At 41.0% G+C, this 22,600-nt stretch overlaps 1 protein-coding gene across 2 annotated transcripts in view; it reads left to right on the forward strand.

Moving 5' to 3' along the window:
- TMEM178A (transmembrane protein 178A) overlaps positions 1–22,600 on the forward strand; it is a 55,164-nt gene that overhangs the window by 26,909 nt on the left and 5,655 nt on the right. Inside the window, exons 1-3 of one of the 2 annotated variants that reach the window (XM_043468400.1) lie at positions 8,331–8,439; positions 13,693–13,806; positions 16,881–17,018. In XM_043468400.1, the coding sequence (XP_043324335.1) occupies positions 16,913–17,018 (106 nt within the window). In that variant the 5' untranslated portion in view covers positions 8,331–8,439; positions 13,693–13,806; positions 16,881–16,912. Of the gene's footprint in view, positions 1–8,330; positions 8,440–13,692; positions 13,807–16,880; positions 17,019–22,600 lie in introns of those variants that run through there. The other variant, XM_043468399.1, reaches the window with a different exon arrangement.

The raw sequence follows: 22,600 nt of genomic DNA on the forward strand, positions 1-22,600 counted from the left end.
TTCTTATCTCTCCTTGCTATTCTTTGGAACTCTGCATTCAAATGGGTATATCTTTCCTTTTCTCCTTTGCTTTTTGATTCTCTTCTTTTCAAAGCTATTTGTAAGGCCTGCTCAGACAGCCATTTTGCTTTTTTGCATTTCTTTTTCTTGGGGATGGTCTTGATCCCTGTCTCCTGTACAATGTCACGAACCTCCATTCATAGTTCATCAGGCACTCTGTCTATCAGATCTAGTCCCTTAAATCTATTTCTCACTTCCACTGTATAATCATAAGGTATGATTTGGTTTAGGTCATACCTGAATGGTCTAATGGTTTTCCCCACTTTCTTCAATTAAGTTTGAGTTTGGCAATAAGGAGTTCATGATCTAAGTCATAGTCAGCTCACGGTCTTGTTTTTGCTGACTGTATAGAGCTTCTCCATCTTTGGCTGCAAAGAATATAATCAATCTGATTTTGGTGTTGACCATCTGGTGATGTCCATGTGTAGAGCCTTCTCTTGTGTTGTTGGAAAAGGGTGTTTGCTAGGACTAGTGCCTTCTCTTGGCAGAACTCTATTAGCCTTTGCCCTGCTTCATCTATACTCCAAGGCCAAATTTGCCTGTTACTCCAAGTGTTTCTTGACTTCCTACTTTTGCATTCCAGTCCCCTATAATGAAAAGGACATCTTTTTTGGGTGTTAATTATAGAAGGTCTTGTAGGTCTTCATAGAACTGTTGAACTTCAGCTTCTTCAGCGTTACTAGTCGGGGCATAGACTTGGATTACCGTGATATTGAATGGTTTGCTTGGAAATGAACAGAGATCATTCTGTCATTTTTGAGATTACATCCAAGCACTTAGCCTTGATCTTTACTCAGAAAAAGTTGATAATATTGTTTTAAAATAGTTTGTATTGTTCTTTGAAATTGATTTCAATCATCTATCAAAGCCCAAGAGTACAACCCTGTCAGTAATCAAGCCAGTAATAGAACAGGCTCTCTCTTGAGATCCTAAGGGCTGGTTTTAAAGGGGCTTCTAATTTCCATTTATCTTGATGTGTGTCTGTGACACATCCCAGCATAAATCCAGCAGCCCATCTGGTGAAGGGGACATGAGAACATTGTTCATGGTAGTAAATGTGTTTAGATTTTTTTCACAGTCTGAGCTGAGCTATTGCCCTTGTCTATATTTTCATAAATTAGCTCTACCAAACATTGCTTTCCTTATCTCCATGTATAGTAGCAATTAGTCAGTTCAGCTCGATCCAGGGCTTATCTTCACGGAGGAAGCAAACTTTTGAAAATGTAGCTCAATTTGAAGAATTCTATGAAAGCACCTGTAAAGGGCCAAGAGTGCATTGTTTTTAAGGATATTTTGCCCTGGGACACTGCCAACCCACTCTACAATAGGCAGCTTTTTCTCCAGAAAGTTGCTCTTTTTTGAGTGGTTGGGGAATTGCTAAAGTCATCAGTATTTATAGGTCATCATGTGGCAGGTGGGAGATTGCTCCCTCTCTCCCCGTTCATCCTCTGCTCTCTCCCCCTTTCCCCTTTTAGAGCTGTAGTTTGGTTTCCTTTTGTTAGTTTTCAGTTTTTGTGGAACCATGTTCTAGATTCAGAAAGCAGGTTCTCCATCTAAAGGGCCCTTGCTAAATGAATGTTTGTGAAATGAATGAGTAAGTGAAATAAAGAATAAATGATGAGGTGATTGACTCTTGATGGCAAAAGGTAGTGACTGACACTCAGCCAGTATTTTTTTTCCCAAGTGATGAGGATGAAATTCCTGCCATCTCTCAGGTCAGGGCTCACACTGTAATGGTCCTGCTTATGAAGAGGGCAGGAAGAGAGGGGTGTGAATGGATACTGGCCTTTATGAAGCATCAGTTATGGGCTAGGCAGTGTTAGAGCACTCCTTGTATGTGACCCCGTTTGACCCTCGTGAACAGATCTGTGAGATTGTATCACCTCTGTTCTACAAATGAGGAAATGGAGGCTCAGGGTAGTCAAGTGTGTTGTTTAAATTACACAGTGTGCTGGTTCCAAAGCTGATATTCTGGTTTTCACTCTTGCATGCTGCTTCTTTGTGGGGCTTCCCAGGTGGCTCAGCAGGTAAAGAATCAGCCTGCAATGCAGAGATGCAGGAGATGTGGGTTTGATCCCTGGGTCGGGAAGATCACCTGGAGAAGGGAATGGCACCTGACTCCAGTATTCTTGCCTGGAGAATCCCACTGACAGAGGAGCCTGGCGGGCTACAGTCCATGGAGTCACAAAGAGTAGGACATGACTGAAGTGACTGAGCATAGTACTGCACATATTGCTTCTTATACACATGTATTAAATGCACACACAAAAAACCGCATATTCCCAAGTTTCTCCCAATATTTAGAGTGTAAAGGTTTAACCTTCTCATTAAAATATATATACTCATTGACATTCACGTGAATTGAAAAAGTCCTGGGGACTGCAGAGGGAAGACAGCTTATATTTGCTTCCCACCCTGACTGTTTGGATGCCTTCCTGAGTCCAGGAGATTTTAACTTCAAGTATGTATTAACAACAGACCCAGGTACTATTAAGACAGCTATTGTCCAGACTGTATTGATCTCTTTGAGGTCGGCATGTTGTGACCGGAGCAAGAGTAACTAGAAATGACTGTTGGCCTGTCCCTGCAACATGGTATCCCCTGTGGGTGGAAGGGAAAATACCACAGTGTGTGATGCTCCTGTATCCACTAGTTGATGGCTGTATTTGGTTTCACATGAGCCGGGGCTCAGGGAACAGGGCGAGGGAGGGGGTATCGGTTACTAGTGCATCTGCCTTCTCTCCAGTGGTGTAATCACTCACCCGTTTCCCATACTGGCACCTCTGAGATGGACAAAAAGAGGCCAGGACCTGTCTCTACATTTCAGTTCTCTCATCTGCTGCTAGAGAGAGGGGGTAGAGGAGGGAAGAGAAGAGGGAGGGAGGGAGGAAGGAAGGGAGAAAGAGAGAGCGGTAGAGAGTGTCCAGCTGGGCTAACATCCCGCATAAGCCACAGAAAATCACATCCTCTCTTCAGCCTCTAATTGTATATCCCCAAGCCACCAGACACATCCCTGATGGTGTGCCATGATGGTTCGAAACTGAGAATCCCTGTTTTGCAAGTTTTAAATATTTTATTATGTTTTAGACCCAGCAACATAACTAAGTTAAAGGAAAGTTAAAGTCAGCAGACCAGTCATCACCCTAACTCAGTGACAGTGTCCACCTTTACACAGGACTGGGCCTGTTTGACCAGTATTATTTCTGGTTTTCTCACGGTCACTTTTAAAAAAAATTTCGTGTGTTGGTGTTCACTATCTCTGCAGTAGGTTGAATCCATCAGACTTGGCACTGAACCTTCCCTCTGGCATTGAACCCCAGAGATCCTGTGTTTACTACAGTTCAAAGAACTCACCTGAGTCTTACCTTTAATAGTGTGGTTGCCTGGGTTTGTGCAAAATAGCAGCAGTAGAAGTAGTAACAGTAGTAGTATTAACAATAGTAATAATAACTGCACTAATAGTATTACCTAAGTGTTGTGTAAGTACTATATATTTAATCCTCTGTGAGATAGATGAACTGTCATTGTCTATATATTACAACAGAAGAAATTGATGCCTAGAGAGGTTAAGTAACTGGCCAAGGGCACACAGCTAGTGAGTGGTGAAGCCAGAGTACAAATCCAGGCTGTCCGGCTCCAATAGAGTGAACACAAAGACAATTCCACACTGCTAAGAAATTGATGCTCCACTAGTGTTAATCATAAGTAATTATAGCAGAACAAGCTAGTATATTGTAGAGAAAGAGTTTAAGCAAAGAGTAACATTCACATCTTTCAGACACTTCCAGTATCCAACCTTCTTGCTCTTAGTTGCTTTTATAGAGTCTTATTCACCTTCATCTGGAAACTTCCTCTCTCCAGTACAAGAGGCACCAGCCACACGAGACTTATGGGTGCTTGAAAGACTTCCAAAAGGAGATGTGCCATAAGGGAAAAGCAAACACCAGGTTTTGAAGACTTGGTGTAAAAAACAAGCACGTCAGTTATCTCATTCATAATTTTCAAAATCTTGATTACTTGTAAAAATATATTAAAATTAATATCCCCTGTTTATTTTTATAATGTGACTATTAGAAAATTTAAAATTATTTATGTGACTTGCGTTCCATTTCTACTGGACAGCAACACTATAGGTTTACTGATTTTATATCTTTCTCCCTTCAGTTCTGGACACTTCACGATGGGTTTGCCCTTCAGGACTGGTTTTGGTCATTTTGGGCTTAAAAGTCAGCTTTAAGCTACTTGGCTTACCATACTTAGTTATTTATCTAAGTGAGAGCTGTTCATGCTGATTCAAGGAGGTGATGAGGAAAACCTTTCTTTCCTTTTTTCTGTTTAGCACCTGACTTCCTCTGAAATTAAATCTCTTAGGTAAGAACATGGTGGCCACCCTGCCCTGTGACCCCACAGTTGATCTTTCCTTTTAACCTGGGATGTGTGTAGATAGAGCTGTTGGGGAAAGAGTTCTTCATTTTTCTGCCCACGGGCCAATTGTGGAATTCCAAGTTGCTTTTGAAATGTTTTAGGAAACCATGCACACTGTTCAGCAACCCTTTCACCTGCTCGAGGACCCGAAGTGTCAGTTACACTGCATTCGTCAACAGCTGTGGCTGATGGACCTCTTAAACGTCACAGACCCAGAAGGGAAGTCGCAGTCTGGCCCTTAAGGAATTTCAGATTTTCGGGAGAGGCAGACTTGCTGACTTGTTAGGAAATAAAGACTGAGTGATTAGAGCTAGATTGTGTGGCTCAGCCTTGAACATCAAAATAAAGCCAGAGAAGGGGGTGAGCTGCATGGGCCATGTGCTCAGAGAAGACTTTTTGAATGAAGACTTTGAGCCTGGAGGGTTTAGTGGGTTGTGGGCTGTTCTAAGGGGAAGGGTGCAGGTATAGGAGGAGATGAGACATGTCTGGGAGGGGTGAGGGGAGCCACTGGGGACCAGTTACAGGTAAGTGTGAGTGAGCTGGGGTCAGGGACAGAAGGTAGGGGCTTGTAACCTGGGCTTGACTCAGGGGGAAGCTGAGTATGGTATAGTCTTGGAAGGAGCAGGACAGAGTTGGACAATGAAAACTTTGAGCTTATTGCTCTCAGAGTCCCCTAGAAATGTTCTTATCTTCTGTTTGCCTAAATGTGGAAGCTGCTACATTGACACAGCTTCAAAGCTATTCATTACACAATTATATGGCACCTACCTTGTGCAAGGCACCTTGTTTTCAAATAAGTACAGGATTCTAAAACAAATACAGTGTTACAGTGGGCAAGAAAACTGTGTCCCACTTCAGTTCAGTTCAGTCATGTCCGACTCTGCAACCCCATGAACTGCAGCACACCAGGCCTCCCTGTCCGTCACCAACTCCCAGAGTCCACCCAAATCCATGTCCTTTGAGTCGGTGATGCCATCCAACCATCTCATCCTCTGTCTTCCCCTTCTCCTCCTGCCCTCAATCTTTCCCAGCATCAGGGTCTTTTCCAATGAGTCAGCTCTTTCCATCAGGTGGCCAAAGTATTGGAGTTTCAGCTTCAACATCAGTCCTTCCAATGAACACCCAGGACTGATCTCCATTAGGATGGACTGGTTGGATCTCCTTGCAGTCCAAGGGACTCTCAAGAGTCTTCTCCAACACCACAGTTCAAAAGCATCAATTCTTCTGCACTCAGCTTTCTTTATAGTCCAACTCTCACATCCATACATGACTACTGGAAAAACCATAGCCTTGACTAGATGGACCTTTGTTGACAAAGTAATGCCTCTGCTTTTTAGTATGCTATCTAGGTTGGTCATAACTTTCCTTCCAAGGAGTAAGTGTCTTTTAATTTCATGGCTGCAGTCACCATCTGCAGTGATTTTGGAGCCTCAAAAAATACAGACAGACATTTTCCACTGTTGCCCCATCTATTTGCCATGAAGTGTTGGGACCAGATGCCATGATCTTAGTTTTCTGAATGTTGAGCTTTAAGCCAGTTTTTTTTTCACTCTCCTCTTTCACTTTCATCAGGAGGCTCTTTAGTTCTTCTTCACTTTCTGCCATAATGGTGGTGTCATCTGCATATCTGAGGGTTATTGATATTTCTCCCGGCAATCTTGATTCCAGCTTGTGCTTCATCCAGCCCAGTGTTTCTCATGATGTACTCTGCATGTAAGTTAAATAAGCAGGGTGACAATATACAGCCTTGACATACTCCTTTTCCTATTTGGAACCAGTCTGTTGTTCCATGTCCAGTTCTAACTGTTGCTTCCTGACCTGCATACAGGTTTCTCAAGAGGCAGGCAGGTTGTCTGGTATTCCCATCTCTTGCAGAATTTTCCAGTTTATTGTGATCCACACAGTCAAAGTCTTTGGTAGAGTTATCAATTTAAAGAAACATAGTAAGTTCATGATACTGTGAAAGGCAGGTGGATATAGCAATAATCATAAAGGTTTTCATATCCTATCTTACAGATGGGCATCTAAGGCTCCAGAGGCCCCACACCTTCACACAGAAGGTTTATCTAAGAGTGACATGCAGGATGGGGTGGAAGGTGGGGAAATAGTCGCAAAGTGGCCAGTTAGCCAGCTGTTCAGGGGTGAAGTGAAGATTCGATAGGAGTCTTGTGAGGTGGTGAAAGAGGAGCGGTAACAGGAGAGCCACTGGTTAGACCATTGTAGAGTCAGGTGTCATGAGTGTGTGTATTCCTCTGTGCACTTGGGTTGATGTGCAATGCTCATTTAGGGTTCAGACTCCTGGTGTGTCTGATTGCTCTGGTGGTGAACATGGGCGGATGCCGAGAGAGAACTCATAATCCAGTGCCAATGTTTCCTCAGCCTCAGAGTGGGCCACATCCTGTGCTACATCTCTCTGTTTCTCACAATAACCCCATGAAATATCTGCCATTGCTCCCACTCTTTTACAGATGAGGGAACTGAGTCTCAGAGAGGTTAAGTAATTTGCCCAAAACCATACAGCTGGGATTCAAATCTGAGTCTGGCTGACTGCAAGGCCTTTAGCCACTGCATGTACTGCCTCGTCACTGACTCTGATGATTTTTTACAGCATCTTCTGCTGTTTCTCAGTCATTTAACCTAGAATGTGAGTTTCTGTAACTTAGCTCAGAATTTGATTCATTTCTCTTAAGCATCAGAAACAACAGAAATTCACCAGCCCCTAAGCCCCATTTTTAACCCTTGTGCAGCATAGTCTATATATCTTATTCTGTGGTTTGTATCATCATTAGAGTGGCTCTATTGGCCCTTTAAGAAGCTAATTAATCACTAAATATAGACCACGAGTCGTTCTTTTCAACCCCCTGCGTGTCTCTTCCCCCCATTGTGTGATGCCATCTGGTGCTATGATCTCATGCTTTTTGTGTTCCTTTCCAGAGAACAAGATTCATTGCTCTCTAAGCCCGGAAAGCCAGTTAATTTCAAAGTTTGCATGCATGGCTTTGAAAAAATTTGCATCTAATGCCTCCTTGTGGATTTTCAGAGTATCACTCTTCAATACATCTCATGGAACTTCTATCTTGACCCTCTATGTATATACGTATTCTTGTCTTTTTATCAAAAGAAACTTAGTTTGTCTTTAGCAAACCATCAAGCAACTACAGGTCTTTTCCTGTGTGATTTTTGTGAAGTTTCATTTTGTCAGTTTTTCGTGTGTGCTATAGGAAGCCAGAACTTAATAATATACTTTCCTCTTCAAATCGATTTGACTTTCTGCTGTGACGGTGGAACAAATGTTTAAAGGATATAAAAGAGCTAATGGCAGCCTCTGACCCTACTGCTGTCTGTCCTTTAGTCCATCTTTACCCTGACTTCTGCCTGAAATCTCAAATAATCTTTCAAGGGAGTGTAACTCCGGGGCTGTAGAGCATTTTCTTGCAGACTCAAGGAAGTTGCTCTGGGTTCCCCATCATACTCCTAATCTTTGGGATTTTAGATGCTCCATTCAGACCTTGTCACTCTCCCCACTTCCTTTTTCTTCTCATTTCAGAGTTCTCGGCAGTTTAAATTTAGCCTGTAAGCCTCCTGGGGAAGGAAAGGTAATTTGGTTGCATGTGCACTGCTTACCTCATTCCTGGCACGTGTGGGGAGCAGAAGAACCCTGGGCTGGCCGCCCGCCTCCTTTCTGCTATGCCTCTGCCCCCTGGGATCACACCCATTTCCAGCAGGGGTGGAGGAGGAGATGGGCTCTGAGAGTATTAGTCATGATGTTTAGCAAGGGACCAAACATTTCCTCAGCATAGGAGTTGGTAGAAGGCCAGCCCTCTGAGTCTGAGAGAATTTCTTCCCAGTCCAACCCCATATCTAGCCTTAAGCAGCTTCTGTGAGATGCAGGAAGGATGAAGCCACTGAGTCAGCCATGAGCCAATCCAGTCTCTGAATAATGTGTGTTGAAAGGTATGGATAATGTACAGACAGAAGCCTCAATTTAGGTATCAGGTTTGTTTCCAAAAGAGCATATGCTTGTACTAAGCTGAAAAATTTGTTTTTCACTTCAAACTGACAGTTCATTTAATAACTACAGTTCTTGAATTTATGATTACCAGGGGGGAAAGGTGAGAGGAAAGGATAGATTGGGAGTTTGGAATTGACATGTATACACTCCTGTGTTTAAAATAAAATGCCTTTCCATGAAAACAAACTAACTACAGATATCCCTACCCACAGAATTAAGAGGCATTTCTAAAAGAGTAAGGATTCCTAACTTTCCTGAGTGAGCATTATGCAAAGTTTTGGTGACATCGTATATGTTAAAGCTTGGTTATTGCTTTGCACTTTGTACTATTGCTTTGGTCTAGTCACTTAACCTTTGTAAGCATCAGATTTTTCTTCCCACCTAATGGAGTTAATAATACCTATTTTATATATAGTTCTTAGGGGAATTGGTGAGTATCAAATGAATTTTGACAAATGCTTTTTTTTTTCATCTATGAGGTGGTTTCTACACTTCATTCTATTGATAAGGCATATTATATCAATTCATCTTCTTATGTTGAACCAACCTTACCATCCTGGCATAAATTGCATTTGGTCATGATGTTCTATCCTTTTTATATGTTGGTGAATTTGGTTTGCTAGTACTTTATTGAGGACTTTTGAATACGTAGTTATAAGAAATGTTTTGTAATATTCTTTCCTTGTAATGCCTTTGTTTTTTGTATCAGGGCAAAACTGGCCTCATCAATGATTTGGGAATTTATCCCTCCTCTTTTTTTTTTTTTTAAGAGTTTATGAAACATGGTTAATTCTTCTTTAAACATTTGGTAAAGTTCACCAGTGAAGCTCTTTGGTTCTGGACTTTCCTTTGTGGAAATTTTTTTTTTTACTAAGTTGATAACTAACTCAGGCTCTTTAGTTGATATTGATCTGTTTATATGTTCTATCTCTTCTTGAGTTAGTTTTGGTAATTTGTGTCTCTCTAGGAAGTTCTCATATAATCTGTAGCATCTAATTTGTTGACATATAATTTTTTCACAGTATTCTCTTGTTACTATTTTTTGTTTTTGTAAAGTGATGTCTTCTGTTTCATTCCTGAATTTAGTAACTCAAGTCTTCTCTCCTTTTGCCTTGAATGGTCTAGATAAGGATTTTTCAATTTTATTAATCTTTTCAAAGAATCAATTTTTAAAAAAAAACTTTCCTCATTTTTCTAGTCTCTACTAAATTTACTTCTACCCTAATTATGTAATCTCTCCTGCTTTGGGTTTAGTTTGTTCTTCTCTTTTTAGTTTCTTCAGATAGAAAGTCAGGCTGCTGATTTGAGACTTTCTCTTTTAATGTAGGCATTTACAGGTGTAAATTCCCTCTAAGCACTGCTTTAGCTGCATCTCATAGATTTTCACATACTGTGATTTTGTTTTCATTAATCTCAAAGTGTTTTTAAACTTTCCTTGTAATTCCTTTTTGACTCATTCATTGTTTAGAAGTGTTACTTAATTTCCAAAAATTTCTGAATTTCCAAAATTTCCTTCTGTTATTGATTTCCAATTTCATTATATTGCGGTCAGAGAACATACTTTGTATGACTTTTAAATGCATTGAAATTTATTTTATTGCATAAAATATGGTGTGTGCTGGGGAGTGTCTGACGTACGCTTGAAGATTACATAGATTCTGCTGTTTGGTGGAGTGTTCTGTAGATGTCTGTTTTGTCTAGTTGGTTTATAGTGTTGTTCAAATCTTCTGTTTATTTGTTGACTCTCTGCAGTTCTACCGTTATTGAAAGTGGAGTACTAAAGTCTCCAACTATTATTGTTGAATTGTCTATTTCTTCCTTTAATTATGCCAGTTTTTTGGACTATTTTGGGGCTTTGTTGGTAAGCGGATAAAATGTGTTTAAAGTTGTTATATCTTCTTAGTGAGTTGACCCTTTTATCATTATAAACTGTCTTTCTTTGTCTCTAGTAACAGTTTTTGTCTTAAAGTCTAATTTTGTTTGATATTAGTATAGCTATTCCATCTCTCTTGTGGTGACTATTTTCATGGTGTATCTTTTTCCATCTTTTACTTCCAGCCTACTTGTGTCTTTGACTCTAAAGTGTGTCTCTAGTGGCTATCAGATAGTTGGATCATGTTGTTTTATCTATAACGCAATCTCTGCTTTTGTTGAAATGTTTGGTCTATTTATATTTAATGTAATTCCATTTATGTGTCCCTGTTTTGTAACATTACAGATGTTTTTGTTGTTTTTGTTTCTCCGTGTGGATTCAGTTACTGTTATTTCATTCAGCCTGAAGGACTTCCCTTACTATTTCTTATAGGGCAGGCCTGCCAGTGACACATTCTCTCAGTTTTTGTTTAACTGGAAATGTCTGCACTTTCTGTTCATTTCTGAAGGATAACTTTGCTGCATTTAAAATTCTTGGTTGACAACTTTTCTTTTAGTGCTTTGAATATGTCATTCCACTCCCTCTGACCTCCATGGTTTCTGGTGAGAAATCAGCTCCTAATCTTTTGAGGAGTCCTTACATATGATACATTGCTTTTTTTCTTGTGGTTTTCAAGTCTCCATCTTTGGCTTTCAACAGTTTGATGATGGTGTGTCTGAATATGAGTTTGTCCTTTTTTACTTCATCAAACTTTTTAGATGTATAGATTCATGTTTTTTATCAAATTTGGAAAAATTTTGACAACTATTTCTTCAAATACTTTTTTTGTCCCTTTTCCCTCTCCTTCTTTCTGGGACTCCCATTATATTCCTCAGACTGGGTAATATCAATTGATTTATCTTCAAGTTGACTGATTATTTTTCCTGCCTGTTTAAAACTTTGTTGAGCCCCTATTTTAAAATTTCAGTTACTATACTTTTCAACTTTTGAATTTCTATTTATTTTTCTTTTCATACATTTCATCACTTTACTGATATTCTCTGTTTGGTGAGACATCCTTCTCACACTGGCCTTTAGTTCCTTGGACATGGTTTCCTTTAATTCTTTTAACATATTTAGAACATTTGATTTAAAGTCTTGGTTAGGGACTTCCCTGGTGGTCCAGTGGTTAACACTCCACATTTCCACTGCAGGGGGCACAGGTTCAATCCATGGTTGGGGAACTAAGATCTCACATGTTTGGCGGTGTGTTAAAAACAGAAAACAAAAACCAAGAAACAAAACTTTGAATTGTGAAGTCTTGGTTAGGTAAATCCAGGGTCTGGGCTTCTTCAGTGATAATTGCTATTGACTAACTTTTTTTTCCTACGTATGAGTCATATGTTCCTTTTCTGTGTTTGCTTTGTACTTTTTAATTGAAACTGGGCATTTAAAATTATATAGCAATTCTGGAAATCAGATTCTCCCTCCTGCTCAGAGTTTGTTGTTACTTTTTGTGTCATTGTTTTTTTTTTTGTTTAGTGACTCTACTGAACTAATTCTGTGAAGTCTGTATCCTTCGTCATATGTGGGCCCTGAAGTCTCTGCTTGACTAGCTTAGTGGGAAGCTAATGACTATACAGAAATGTCCTTAACTGCCTAGAACCAGTAAGTCGCCAGTCTTTGCTGATGGGCCGCGGGTGTGTTGGGGCACGTCGTTCAACTCCTCCTCTAGCCCTTCAGTTCCTGCTTACACAGAGCCTCAAAGTTAGCCCAAGGATGAGTATCAAGTAGAATGATAATTTTGAAAATCATAAATGTAAACCATTAATACATTTTCAGTCTGTTATCTATTATTATTCTCAGCCCAGATCATTTGTTCTTTGTAAGCACAGGGATTTTCTGACTTATAAACACATAACATATATAAACACTGAACTTATATGTCTTTTAGACCTCACAACCAAAAAGAAAAATAAAAGAGAGCTTTGAGCTTTTTGGAGAATCTGTGGTTTCATAAGGAAAAGAAAAATAATCTTCCAAAAAGCAGAGATAGTGTTGGGTAGTGTTTTTCAGCTGCCTGTATCAGAATTACTTGGGATGTTTGTTAAAAGTCAGGTTTGTGGCTCCATCCCAAATCTTTTGATTCAGAGTATCTTTGGTGAGGTCCAGGGTCTGCATGTTAAACTATCTCCCCAGGTGATTCTTATGTACACTAATGACTGAGAAACTATTTATGAGAGATGATCCTGTAGGTGCCTTCATATTAGGGGCTAACTGGCTCATGATATTAACTATGCTCAAATATTAATCTCCCTTTTCAATGTCTGATCTTTAAAAAATTTTCACTTTATTATTACATTTACTCAAAGTCTACCAATTAGAGATTATTTGCATCTATGAGAATTTTTTTTAACAGCTGCCTGAGTTAAAGGATTAACATTTACTCACAGCTCTTTAAAAGTTAATCTAATCAGTTTGCATTTATCCAAACAACTGATCACAGTGATTTACAAGGAAAGAACAAAGTTTTGTTTTATTTTAATTTGAAAGGAAGATAGATACTTTTGTTGGATTCAGCAAATTTTAGGGGAAAAATAGGCCTGTGTTAATCTATGCAATAAAAGCATGGATTGGAAGGGAATGTAGAAGTTGCTAGATAAAGTAGTGGGTACTTTCCCCTTTCAAAATATTATGCAAACAACCAGAAAAGGGAGGAAACACATTTCTTTCTTCTTTAAATATCACCCTTTCTCTTAGGACCTCGAATTCAGATCAATAAAATTTGTATTAAGGAATTAACATCAGCTACTCTAGGGCTAGTTAGGCTCTTGTGGGTTGTCTGGAGACCTAATTACCACTTAAACCATCATGTGGAAGGCTCTTGATGGAAAAATGTCTTCTGGTTTACAAATAACACACTTCCAGATGTATTTTTTGATTCAGCCCATTTGAGAGTTTGAGGTTGGATCAGATTTGGATGCATGAAATTTACCTGTGTTAACATTCCAAGCTGATTTCCCCCAATCCTCTGTATACTTTTAGGCCATTTCTCCTTAAGGAGTTTTGTGTTTAATTAACACAAATTCAGTGTTGAAAAAACAATTAAGGGAGTTTAGATTCTTATCAAATTTAATACATTCAAATATAGAAACATGATTTAAAAATGATTTCATGTTTTGGGTTTGTCCTGCTTTGACTTGTCTCTATTAATGAGAGTAATCAATAGATTCTTCTCCCTTGTCCCTTCAAGCCAGTTTAGGAGGCATTATCCTGCCTTCAGTTTCCAGAATTCTATTACAAATGCACAAACTAGTAGCTCACATTTCTTATTTCCTTCAAGGTATTGCACAGCGATGTACAGCTATCAAGTACCACTTTTCTCAGCCAATCCGCTTACGAAACATCCCTTTCAATTTGACCAAGACAATCCAGCAAGATGAATGGCACCTGCTTCGTGAGTATTTCTGGGAAAGGGTCAGAGAGGAAGCGATGTCTTTCTGAACAAAAAGCATTCCCACCAGCCCTTTCAGATCTGGACTGAAAGATGCTGTGCTGATCCTGCGTGGGCCTCTGGGCCCCATCTGACTTGGGCAGAGACTCAGAGGGTCATCTCACCGTGCCGAGGTCACAGCTTGTTTGCAGATCGGACGTGTGAGAGTCAGGCGTGGGGCTCTGGGAGACAGTGCAGCGAGCTTGTCTGTCCTGGTGGCATCTGCATACAAGCCACATCCTGGGTGTTTCCTTTAGCAAGTCATGGGGTACAAGGCCCTGATCTGGCAATTGTCTCAGTGAGCCCAGGAGATTATACCTTAGGTGCTCTTATTTTTGTTTTGTTTATCCAATATTCATTTTAGTTACCATTTCTATCTCGGACTTTGGTGTGTCTGTTCAAATATCTTTATGAGTGTATGTTATAATTTTCTCAGAAGATGTCTGTTACCTCCACATCTTGATGGCAGGAACTCTTTTGTTACTGTTAGGAAAATGTGAAAGTCTAGAAAGGATCATGCAATGTGACACCAAAGAAACTGATATTTACCTGAAAACTATTGATTCACGTTGCCTAGGGATAGATAACCCAGGAAAGCAAAACAAAAACAAAAACAAAAACACCAGCTAGGCCTAATTCTTTTTAGTGTTTACCCCACTCAGAGGTTGACATTGTCATTTCCAGTGCAATCAGTGCAAGGACTTCAGTGATCTTGTTTGGCGACCAAAGTCACTACAAAGGCAGAGTTTCATTTTGCAAAGTAAAATCTCTCTGCAGATCAAAGGGCTCTATTTTGAATCTCAAACACATAAATGGAAGCTCTTAAGATACTGCCCACGGCAGTGGTATAATATTATAAATATTGTGATTGGCACATTTAGAACTTGGAAAGTCCTTGGCTTAAATGTGGTTTATTTCTTAATAAATCTGAAAATTCCTAAAAATTATTTTTGGCTGGCTGATCTTAATGGTCATTTCTCAACAGACCTTAGTTAGAGCCTTATCTAAGTGTTCTTAAAATTACTTTTGAGCATGTTTAGGGTTTTTTTGCCTTAATCATCTATCCAGAAAGCCACATAGTCATTGGTTTTAGGTGAGAAAAGATCATTACAGGGTCCTGAAAAAGAACCTTGTCTCTTTACTCTAAGAGTTTGTACCCTGTCACTGCCCAGCAAGACCATGTTGAGCGTTGTCCTCCTCATCCTCTTTGAGGTTCTCATGGAAAGATGCTTTCAGCGGTCTCAGGTGTGGCTCTTTCCAGGACAGTCATACTTGGTGATCTGTACCATGTTTAGCAGATAAGCTTAACATGTCTGGTACTAATCCGAATCCCATGTGGATTATATCTGAAGCTTGTGTGTGTACGTTTTAATGGCCATAGAAAATAAAACTTGAATCACAGGGAATTTAGGAGGTTGTGAGATTATGGTGGCTGAGCTATGATGACATCGAATGTCTCAAAATGACTTACACTGTAATATTAAACAGCCCCTTTAAATGAACTGTGTTTGTGACCCCTAGCTCTGTGATGTATACACTTTCCCTTCTAGGCTGCAATGCCCTGATTCAATATAGATGCTCTGAGCTGGAAATAAGAAATGCTTTTGAAAGAAAGGGATGAACCATGTGTGACAAGGCCAAGACTGGAAGCTACCGTAATCCACCCTGTATACACCACCCTGAGTTGCCCAGGAGCCCCAGGAACACACAGGGAGGTGGTATCTGCCTGGGCACCTTTGCAGAGCAGCCCGCATTCACGCAGCAGGGTGTGCCTATTGTCTGGGCTCTGTATGCGCATAGGTGTGCGTGCTCTACCTTGCCCAGCACTGTTGACTGGTCTCAGGGTCAGCCTTATGTTTGGGATCTATTGCTTTAAGAGGGGTCAAAGAAATTTAGCCACAATTTTAAAAATTATCTTCATTCAAATTTAAAAAAGGAGAGAGGAAAATAGAAAAAGAAAATAACAGGAGGGTGGGCAATCAGAGTATTCAAAGTGTTCATTGCTCAGTCATGTCTGACTCTTTGCAACCACATGGACTGTAGCCCACCAAGCTTCACCGTCCATGGAATTCTGTAGGCAAGAATAGTGGAATGGGTTACTATTCCCTTCCCCAGAGCATCTTCCTGACCCAGGGGTTGAACCTGGCTCTCCTGTATTGTAGGCAGATTCTTCACCATCTGAGCCACCAGGGAAGCCCAGTGTACCCAAGTACATGAAGTCAGTCAATCTCTTGGTTATGGCCCAAAAGGTGGGCAGGGGCTGGGCTCCTGGCCCAGTGATCACAACCATGGTGGTTTTGTGATAGACCAAACTTGACAGTTGCATATACAGTGGGGTTGGCCATGAAAACAGCCCTTTTTTAACCTGAGTACTTGGATGCTTGGGTGGTAGGACCTGTGTTTAAGGGGAGAGGGCCTTTATGAGCAGATGTCTTATATGTGCATCTTGGGTCCCATTTTAGGTACAACTGCTTTCACTCTCTCAAATCCTTTTTGAAAATAGGCAGGAGGAAATATAACTGAAAAATAAAATAATTGGCATCCTTGCTGCATAGGTAAAACCATGTTTCACTGTAGCTGACTTTTTAGACTTTTTCCCCAAAGTCAAATTAATTACAGTCACTGCAGTTGGTGGTGACCTAGGTTTCTGTTGCTTTTTGCAGGATAATAAAGATCCTTTGTAAACCTTCTTCAGTTTGTTCAGTACAACCTTGTTTGTTTGCAAACAAACTCTTAGTTTGTTAAGTAACTCGTTATCTATAACTCTTGCTTGCCTGGTGTCCTCTGGTCTGAGTTCTACTTGGTATGGACTTTTCCATGGATTTAGAGAAGGCAGATGTTGATACCTCAATTGGTTATACCCCATCTGTCCTCTTACTAAATACTTGGGAAGTTTATTTCCTAAATCACCTTGGCCCTGTAGACGCTATGCCTATCCATGCAACTTATTAATTTTCACAATGTATACAGAGCTCTTCATTCTCTAATTTTCAATAACTCTCCTTCTTGTTATTTTGAATGTTTGTATTTGAGATTAGATTTAAGAAGAATCACTGCTGGCTTCCTGGGCATGGCTGTGGCTGTCCTGCTTTGTGGCTGCATTGTGGCCACGGTCAGCTTCTTCTGGGAGGAAAGCCTGACCCAGCACGTGGCTGGACTCCTTTTCCTCATGACAGGTAGGTGGAGCCCCTCTGACACCTTTCCCAGAAAAAGTGAAGGCTATTCTGCAGCATGTAGCTTCACTTTGTTATCTCTCTGTTAATTTTATTTTCACTTGTGAGAAAAGCAACCAAAAGGTTCTTTGGCTTTGGTGGGCAATACAGAATTTAAAGAAAACAGCCATGTTAAAAACATGGGCCTGATTTCCCTATTGTGGTCCATTACAAGATTAGATGGAGATGTCTTAGGTTTAATCTCCGTATGAGGCAGATCTGGTTTTTCTGTCCCATTCTTTCATATTGTCCCCCTAGCTCTGACGTGGACTCTTAGCAGAAGTGGACCATTGGTTCTCAGGAACCCTCCAGCAGAGGATGATAGCTCAGCACAGTCCACGCCTCTGGGCAAGTCAGCTCAGTCCATCCTTAGTGATGGAGTCACTGGTGTCATTTTTTACACACAAAAAGCATTCATTAATTTTATTCTACAGATATTTTTTGAGGACTTCTTATGGTCCAGGCACTGCTTTACATATAAAGACACACAGAGATTAAGGCAGATAAAATCCTTCTCCATTTCTGTTGTGGGGAGACACAAATGATCATTTGTGACAGTCATAAAAGCTGTGAGAAGGAGAAACGAGTTGGCAAAGGGGACCCTATTCTAAATGGGGAGTGTGCTGCAGGCAGAGGAAGGCCCAATGCCAAGCCCCAAGGAGGGGTGGGTTGATGCTTGTGTTTTGAGCTACAGAGAGACCAGTGTGGCTGGAGAGCAAGGAGGGAAGGGACAGCATCCTGTGAGGCAGAGAAGCAGGCAGTGGCTTGGATTTTAATCCAAGAGTGATGGAATTCACCAGAAGGTTTTAAACCAAGCAGTCACTTTATTTTAAAGCAGGAGGTTGGGTGGGGAGTGTGTGGAGACATAGCTAGTCTTATTGATTAGCAGGTGACGGACATTTTTGTCTAAGAAGGAGCCAAAAGAGCTGAATTGAAGGCTGAAATTGACTGAACGTGGCTTTGGGGAGAAAACCTTTCCTCCTGCTTCTTCTCAGGACATGAGTGTGATAGTGATTAGTGAGTGCCAAGGTAGCAGTCTCACCCGAGTACGCTTAGCATCACGGCGCTGTTACTCTAGATGTGCCGGCACTTTGAATGAGCTTATTTTTGCTTCTCTGGAGTCCTGTTACTCAAGTGAGCATGACTGGGTCTTCTGACACTTCTCACCGTCACGATCACTTACTCAGGCCGGTGTTAGCTCGAGGCAGCAGCGCCCCTCGGTGTTGGCATTGTCTCTGTCTTTCATGACTGACAGGTAGATGGTCAGCCAGTCAGCCTGCCTAACCCAGTTCTGCCACTGGGTTAGAGGCCCTTCCTTCTAAGTTCCGTGGGTGTGTTTTCTACCTGATGATATGGGGCTGTAACTGGCAGTGATCTAGAATCTGGATGATCATTGTGAACATTTAGCATTTAAAGCATTTAGAAGTCACCTGGGTCCTGAAAAATTCTTAGCAGAACATCAACTTTTCCAAATTTAGGGGATTACACAGAGGCTGAAGGATTGTAGCCCTGGGAGGCTAAAAATCTTCCCCCTTTTCTTCCCTCCCTTTATTAGCTGAGCCCTCCTTTTTCTAACTCTCGTCCTCATAGACATCAAAGTACAGATTCACTATCCCCAGCCCTGAAAAGGCCCCACGTTGTATCCTTAGGAAAATGAAAGGAGCTGAGGGTCAGACAAAAGCCTCAGTAGTACTAGTTTTTAAAGGACACTTTTAATGTGGGTAATGCATGAATAATTTAGGATGCTCTTAGATATAAAACAATTGCTGGCATTAAAATAAATCATAGGACCATAAAAGCCAGCCTCAGTGAGCATTCCTTGGGAGGAGGAGGGGCTTGTTTAGTTTTAAATAAGAGGAGGTGGGAGTTCAGTCTTGGGTCAGCTCGGAGCAGAGTTAGGAACCGAGTTTCTTGAGCCAGCCCCACCTGCCTCTGCTCAACCCTAAACTGAGTTGTGTACCTTTGGGCCAGACTGATTCAGGGCTCAGCAGGGTTTATTATTCAAAGTCCCTGTGCAATTGTTAAACAAGAAAGAACAAGCAGAACAATAGCCACAATAGCAAAACCCCACTGCAACCCCCCTCCAAAATCCCAAACTTGTAAACTTAAAGTTTGATGACCAGTCCTGGAGGATAGACAGACACCACATAACACTGTTTGGCTTTTTTGGTTTTGATTTTGACTGCCCAAACGACATTTTTTTTTTTGGACTAAAGGGAAAATCTACTTACAGATGTCACCATCTAAAAAATTAGGTTGTTAAAATATTTTCCTTATCCTAAAGAAGTCTTGCCCACATCTTTGTCTCATTAAAACAAAATAAAACAAAGGGGAGAGAAGTGGCTGTGGCTCTAAAAGGGTAGATAATTCAGGGCATTCTCATGATGGAAATGCCCTGTATCTGGACCATGAAAGTGGTCACATAATCTGCACACATGGTGACATTCCATGGAACGAAGTGTGCACACACACAAGGGAGTGTGTATAAAAATGGTGAAATCTGAATCAGGTGGATGGACTGTGTCTTTGTCAGTTTCCTGGTTGTGCTGTTATACTAGGGTCATATAAGACATTACTGTTTGGGGAAATCGAGTGATGGGTGTGTAGGATCTTGCTTACATATATGTTATTTTTAAATTGGGTTATAATTACAATGTTGTATTAGTTTCTGCTCTACAACATGGATCAGTTTTAAGTGTACATATATCTCCTGTTTCTTGAGCCTCTGTCCCACTCATCCCCCATCCTACTCACCATGTTACTTCTTTCAACTGCATTTGAGTCTACAGTTATTTCAGAAGAAAAAGTTTAAAAAAAAAGAAGAAAAATGTTTGCAACCTTCATCATTTGGGAAGTATTTTGTTTTCTAGGCTTCCATTGAACATTATACCAAATCCATTCCCCATGTCCCTATATTGTTCTGTGTTCTGTTTTTAATCCATTTTAATAGCTGCATTTTCTTCCATGGAGGGGATTTGCTGTGCTGTACTATGGGATTTAGGGAGGTTTGTTTCCTTTTTGCCACTACAAATAATTTTCCATTTCCTTCTAAACACTGAGATAGCTGTGTTAATCCACTGCATGAGATAAATTAGCTATAGGACCTTTGCATGTAGCTGCGGGAGATGAGAGCAAATAAGGGTTAAAAGAATTGATTTTAATTAAGCAGAAATGTCTTCGGCAGTCCTAGTCAGCGTCACTCCCACCGATTTCTGATGCTAATCTTAGCCTCTTCTAAGGCGCTGGCATCTTCACTCTACCTGAATTTATTAGTCAAACCTTCAATGAAGATCACCAGTGATGTGACAGTTTGAGATGTTAAAATGGAAACTTGGAAACAATCTCTCCTTCTGCCGTATTGCATACAGACAGCTCTTGATTACCCACATGTGGAACAGCAGGGCTGTAACTGTCACTTCTCATCCTAATTCCCTGGGGGCTCCCAAGCAGCCCTCCAGCTGGGCCAGGGGCACAGGGCCCCAGACAGAGCCTTCTGACTTCGCGTCCTCTGAGGTTACACACCCTGTCACCGAGGCGTATGCAGAGGACTAAGGAAATGAGACTAATGATCCAGGGTGAGGGGCTGCCCTTGACCAGACAGCACTGTCTTCGGGCACTGCTAGTGAGTATGTGCATCAGCTTCAAATGATGCTTTCATTAGATCACCATTGTGATAGAATGATGATTATCGTTTGTTAGACATAAATATCTTCAAAAGTTAATTTATTCAATGCAAATATTTTGGGGCCTCCATTCCCCTTCATAGGCTGTGCCAGGAGTGACCACTGCTAACAACACAGGGCTTTTGGGACAGCAGAGAAAGGAGAAGCAGTCCAGGCCACCCCAGCCCAGCTCGGGGTGGGTAACACCCACATTAGGCAACCCGTTGTTTTGCTTCAATACATTCAATTTTTTTTTTTTTTTTTTTAAAAAAGGCGTCCTCTGTAGGTGTATTGACTTATCTAGGGTATCCATTGATTATTACCTAAAACTATAGGTTCTTAATGCTATATCTGAAACTCTTAGGGCCAGGTGCACTTTGGAATTCAGGATATAAAAAATATTTTTTTTATATTTTTAGAAAGGTAATATAGTGCATGTATTCTGTATTATCTAACACCCTAGGCAGGGTCTCAAATCAAATACATTAACATTTCTGCAGCCAAACATATGAATATTCACACCAGGCAGGATCAATAAGGACTATCAATAGCCGTGTGTCACATCAGACCAAGATTTGCTGGTCAGTGACATTGCTGCATTCTCTCAGAAGAAGATTGGACGCTTTCTGGGTTTAGTAGTTGCAGACTGTGGACCATGTATTTGATTTTTTCAAGACGTGTCATCTGTCTCTCTTAGTCCTGCCCAGTCATTTAGTTAAGGCAAATTAGCAATGCCTCTTTGAGTAATCTATGTGAAAGTAGCGTGAGGCATTTTGTGTGTGTGTGTGGAATTGCAGAGACCAGAATGATGGGCAGGCCATCTTTTGAAGGAGTGAAAAAAAAAATCAATGTTTATGCCTTTGGGTGTTGCAGCTACGTTATTTATCAAACAGGCTAACCAGAATGCAGCAACTTCCGCTCTCTTCTGCCTTTCAAGCACATCAAAGGAGGATGGTCAGAAGAGTGGGCCCAGTTACCCTAATTACACTGTACTGGCTGGCCACGGGCACTGAGAAGAGTTTAAGGAAGGAAATTAGGTTGATGATCTGGGATGCAGCATACATTCACTTCTTTCCCAATCCGAAACTATCCCTTTGTGTCTTGTAATTCTGTGATATCACCGTATCTTCTAATTAAGAATTTTGGCAGAAAACCTTTTAATATTTTATAAGAAAAGTAACTGCGTACAGGGCTCTTCAGAACCAGTAATTATTCACCCTTTTGAGGATGCCACCAGCAATAGCCAGGACAGAGGCTTGGGACTTATAAACTCCTTTCCCTTGGCACCACCAGCTGGGCTGAAGGGTATCAGTGGTGGTTGCCCCAGGGAGCTCCTGGTTGGTCAGGAGAGAGGGGAAAAGGAAGGAAAAGTCTAAGAGAAGAGGGAGGAGAGGTGACCTCTCTCCTCGTGGCTTTTTAAGAAGGATCATTTGATTTAGAACTTTGAAATGCAAGGCTGGTACCTTATCTTTCAATGTCCTCATCCCATATCTTGCATTAACTAAGTTGCTACTGACAAAAAAGCAAAATTATCTGAAATAACTTGCTATCTAGATAAATCTCGCATGCTAAAAGTCGCTTCGGTCGTGTCCAACTCTTTGTGACCTCATGGACTGTGACCCGCTAGGCTGCTCTGTCCATGTGATTTTTCCAGGCAAGAGTACTGGAGTGGGTTGCCATTTCCTTCTCCAAGGTAAATCTTACAGAGGGCAGTTTGGCATGAATTGGTTCTTCAGTGTGTCGAACTCACTGCATTGCAGAACTCAGTTCTGTTCAGCAGGTTTTGCTGACTCCCATGTCCTCAGTGCTATTAGGCCCCGTGTGAAACTTACAGGAAGTCTGGGGTAGGGAGGGGTCTCTACTCCTTTTCCCTGAGATGCGTGC

Source organism: Cervus canadensis, chromosome 5 (genome assembly GCF_019320065.1).
Source record: "Cervus canadensis isolate Bull #8, Minnesota chromosome 5, ASM1932006v1, whole genome shotgun sequence".
NCBI lineage: Eukaryota > Metazoa > Chordata > Mammalia > Artiodactyla > Cervidae > Cervus > Cervus canadensis.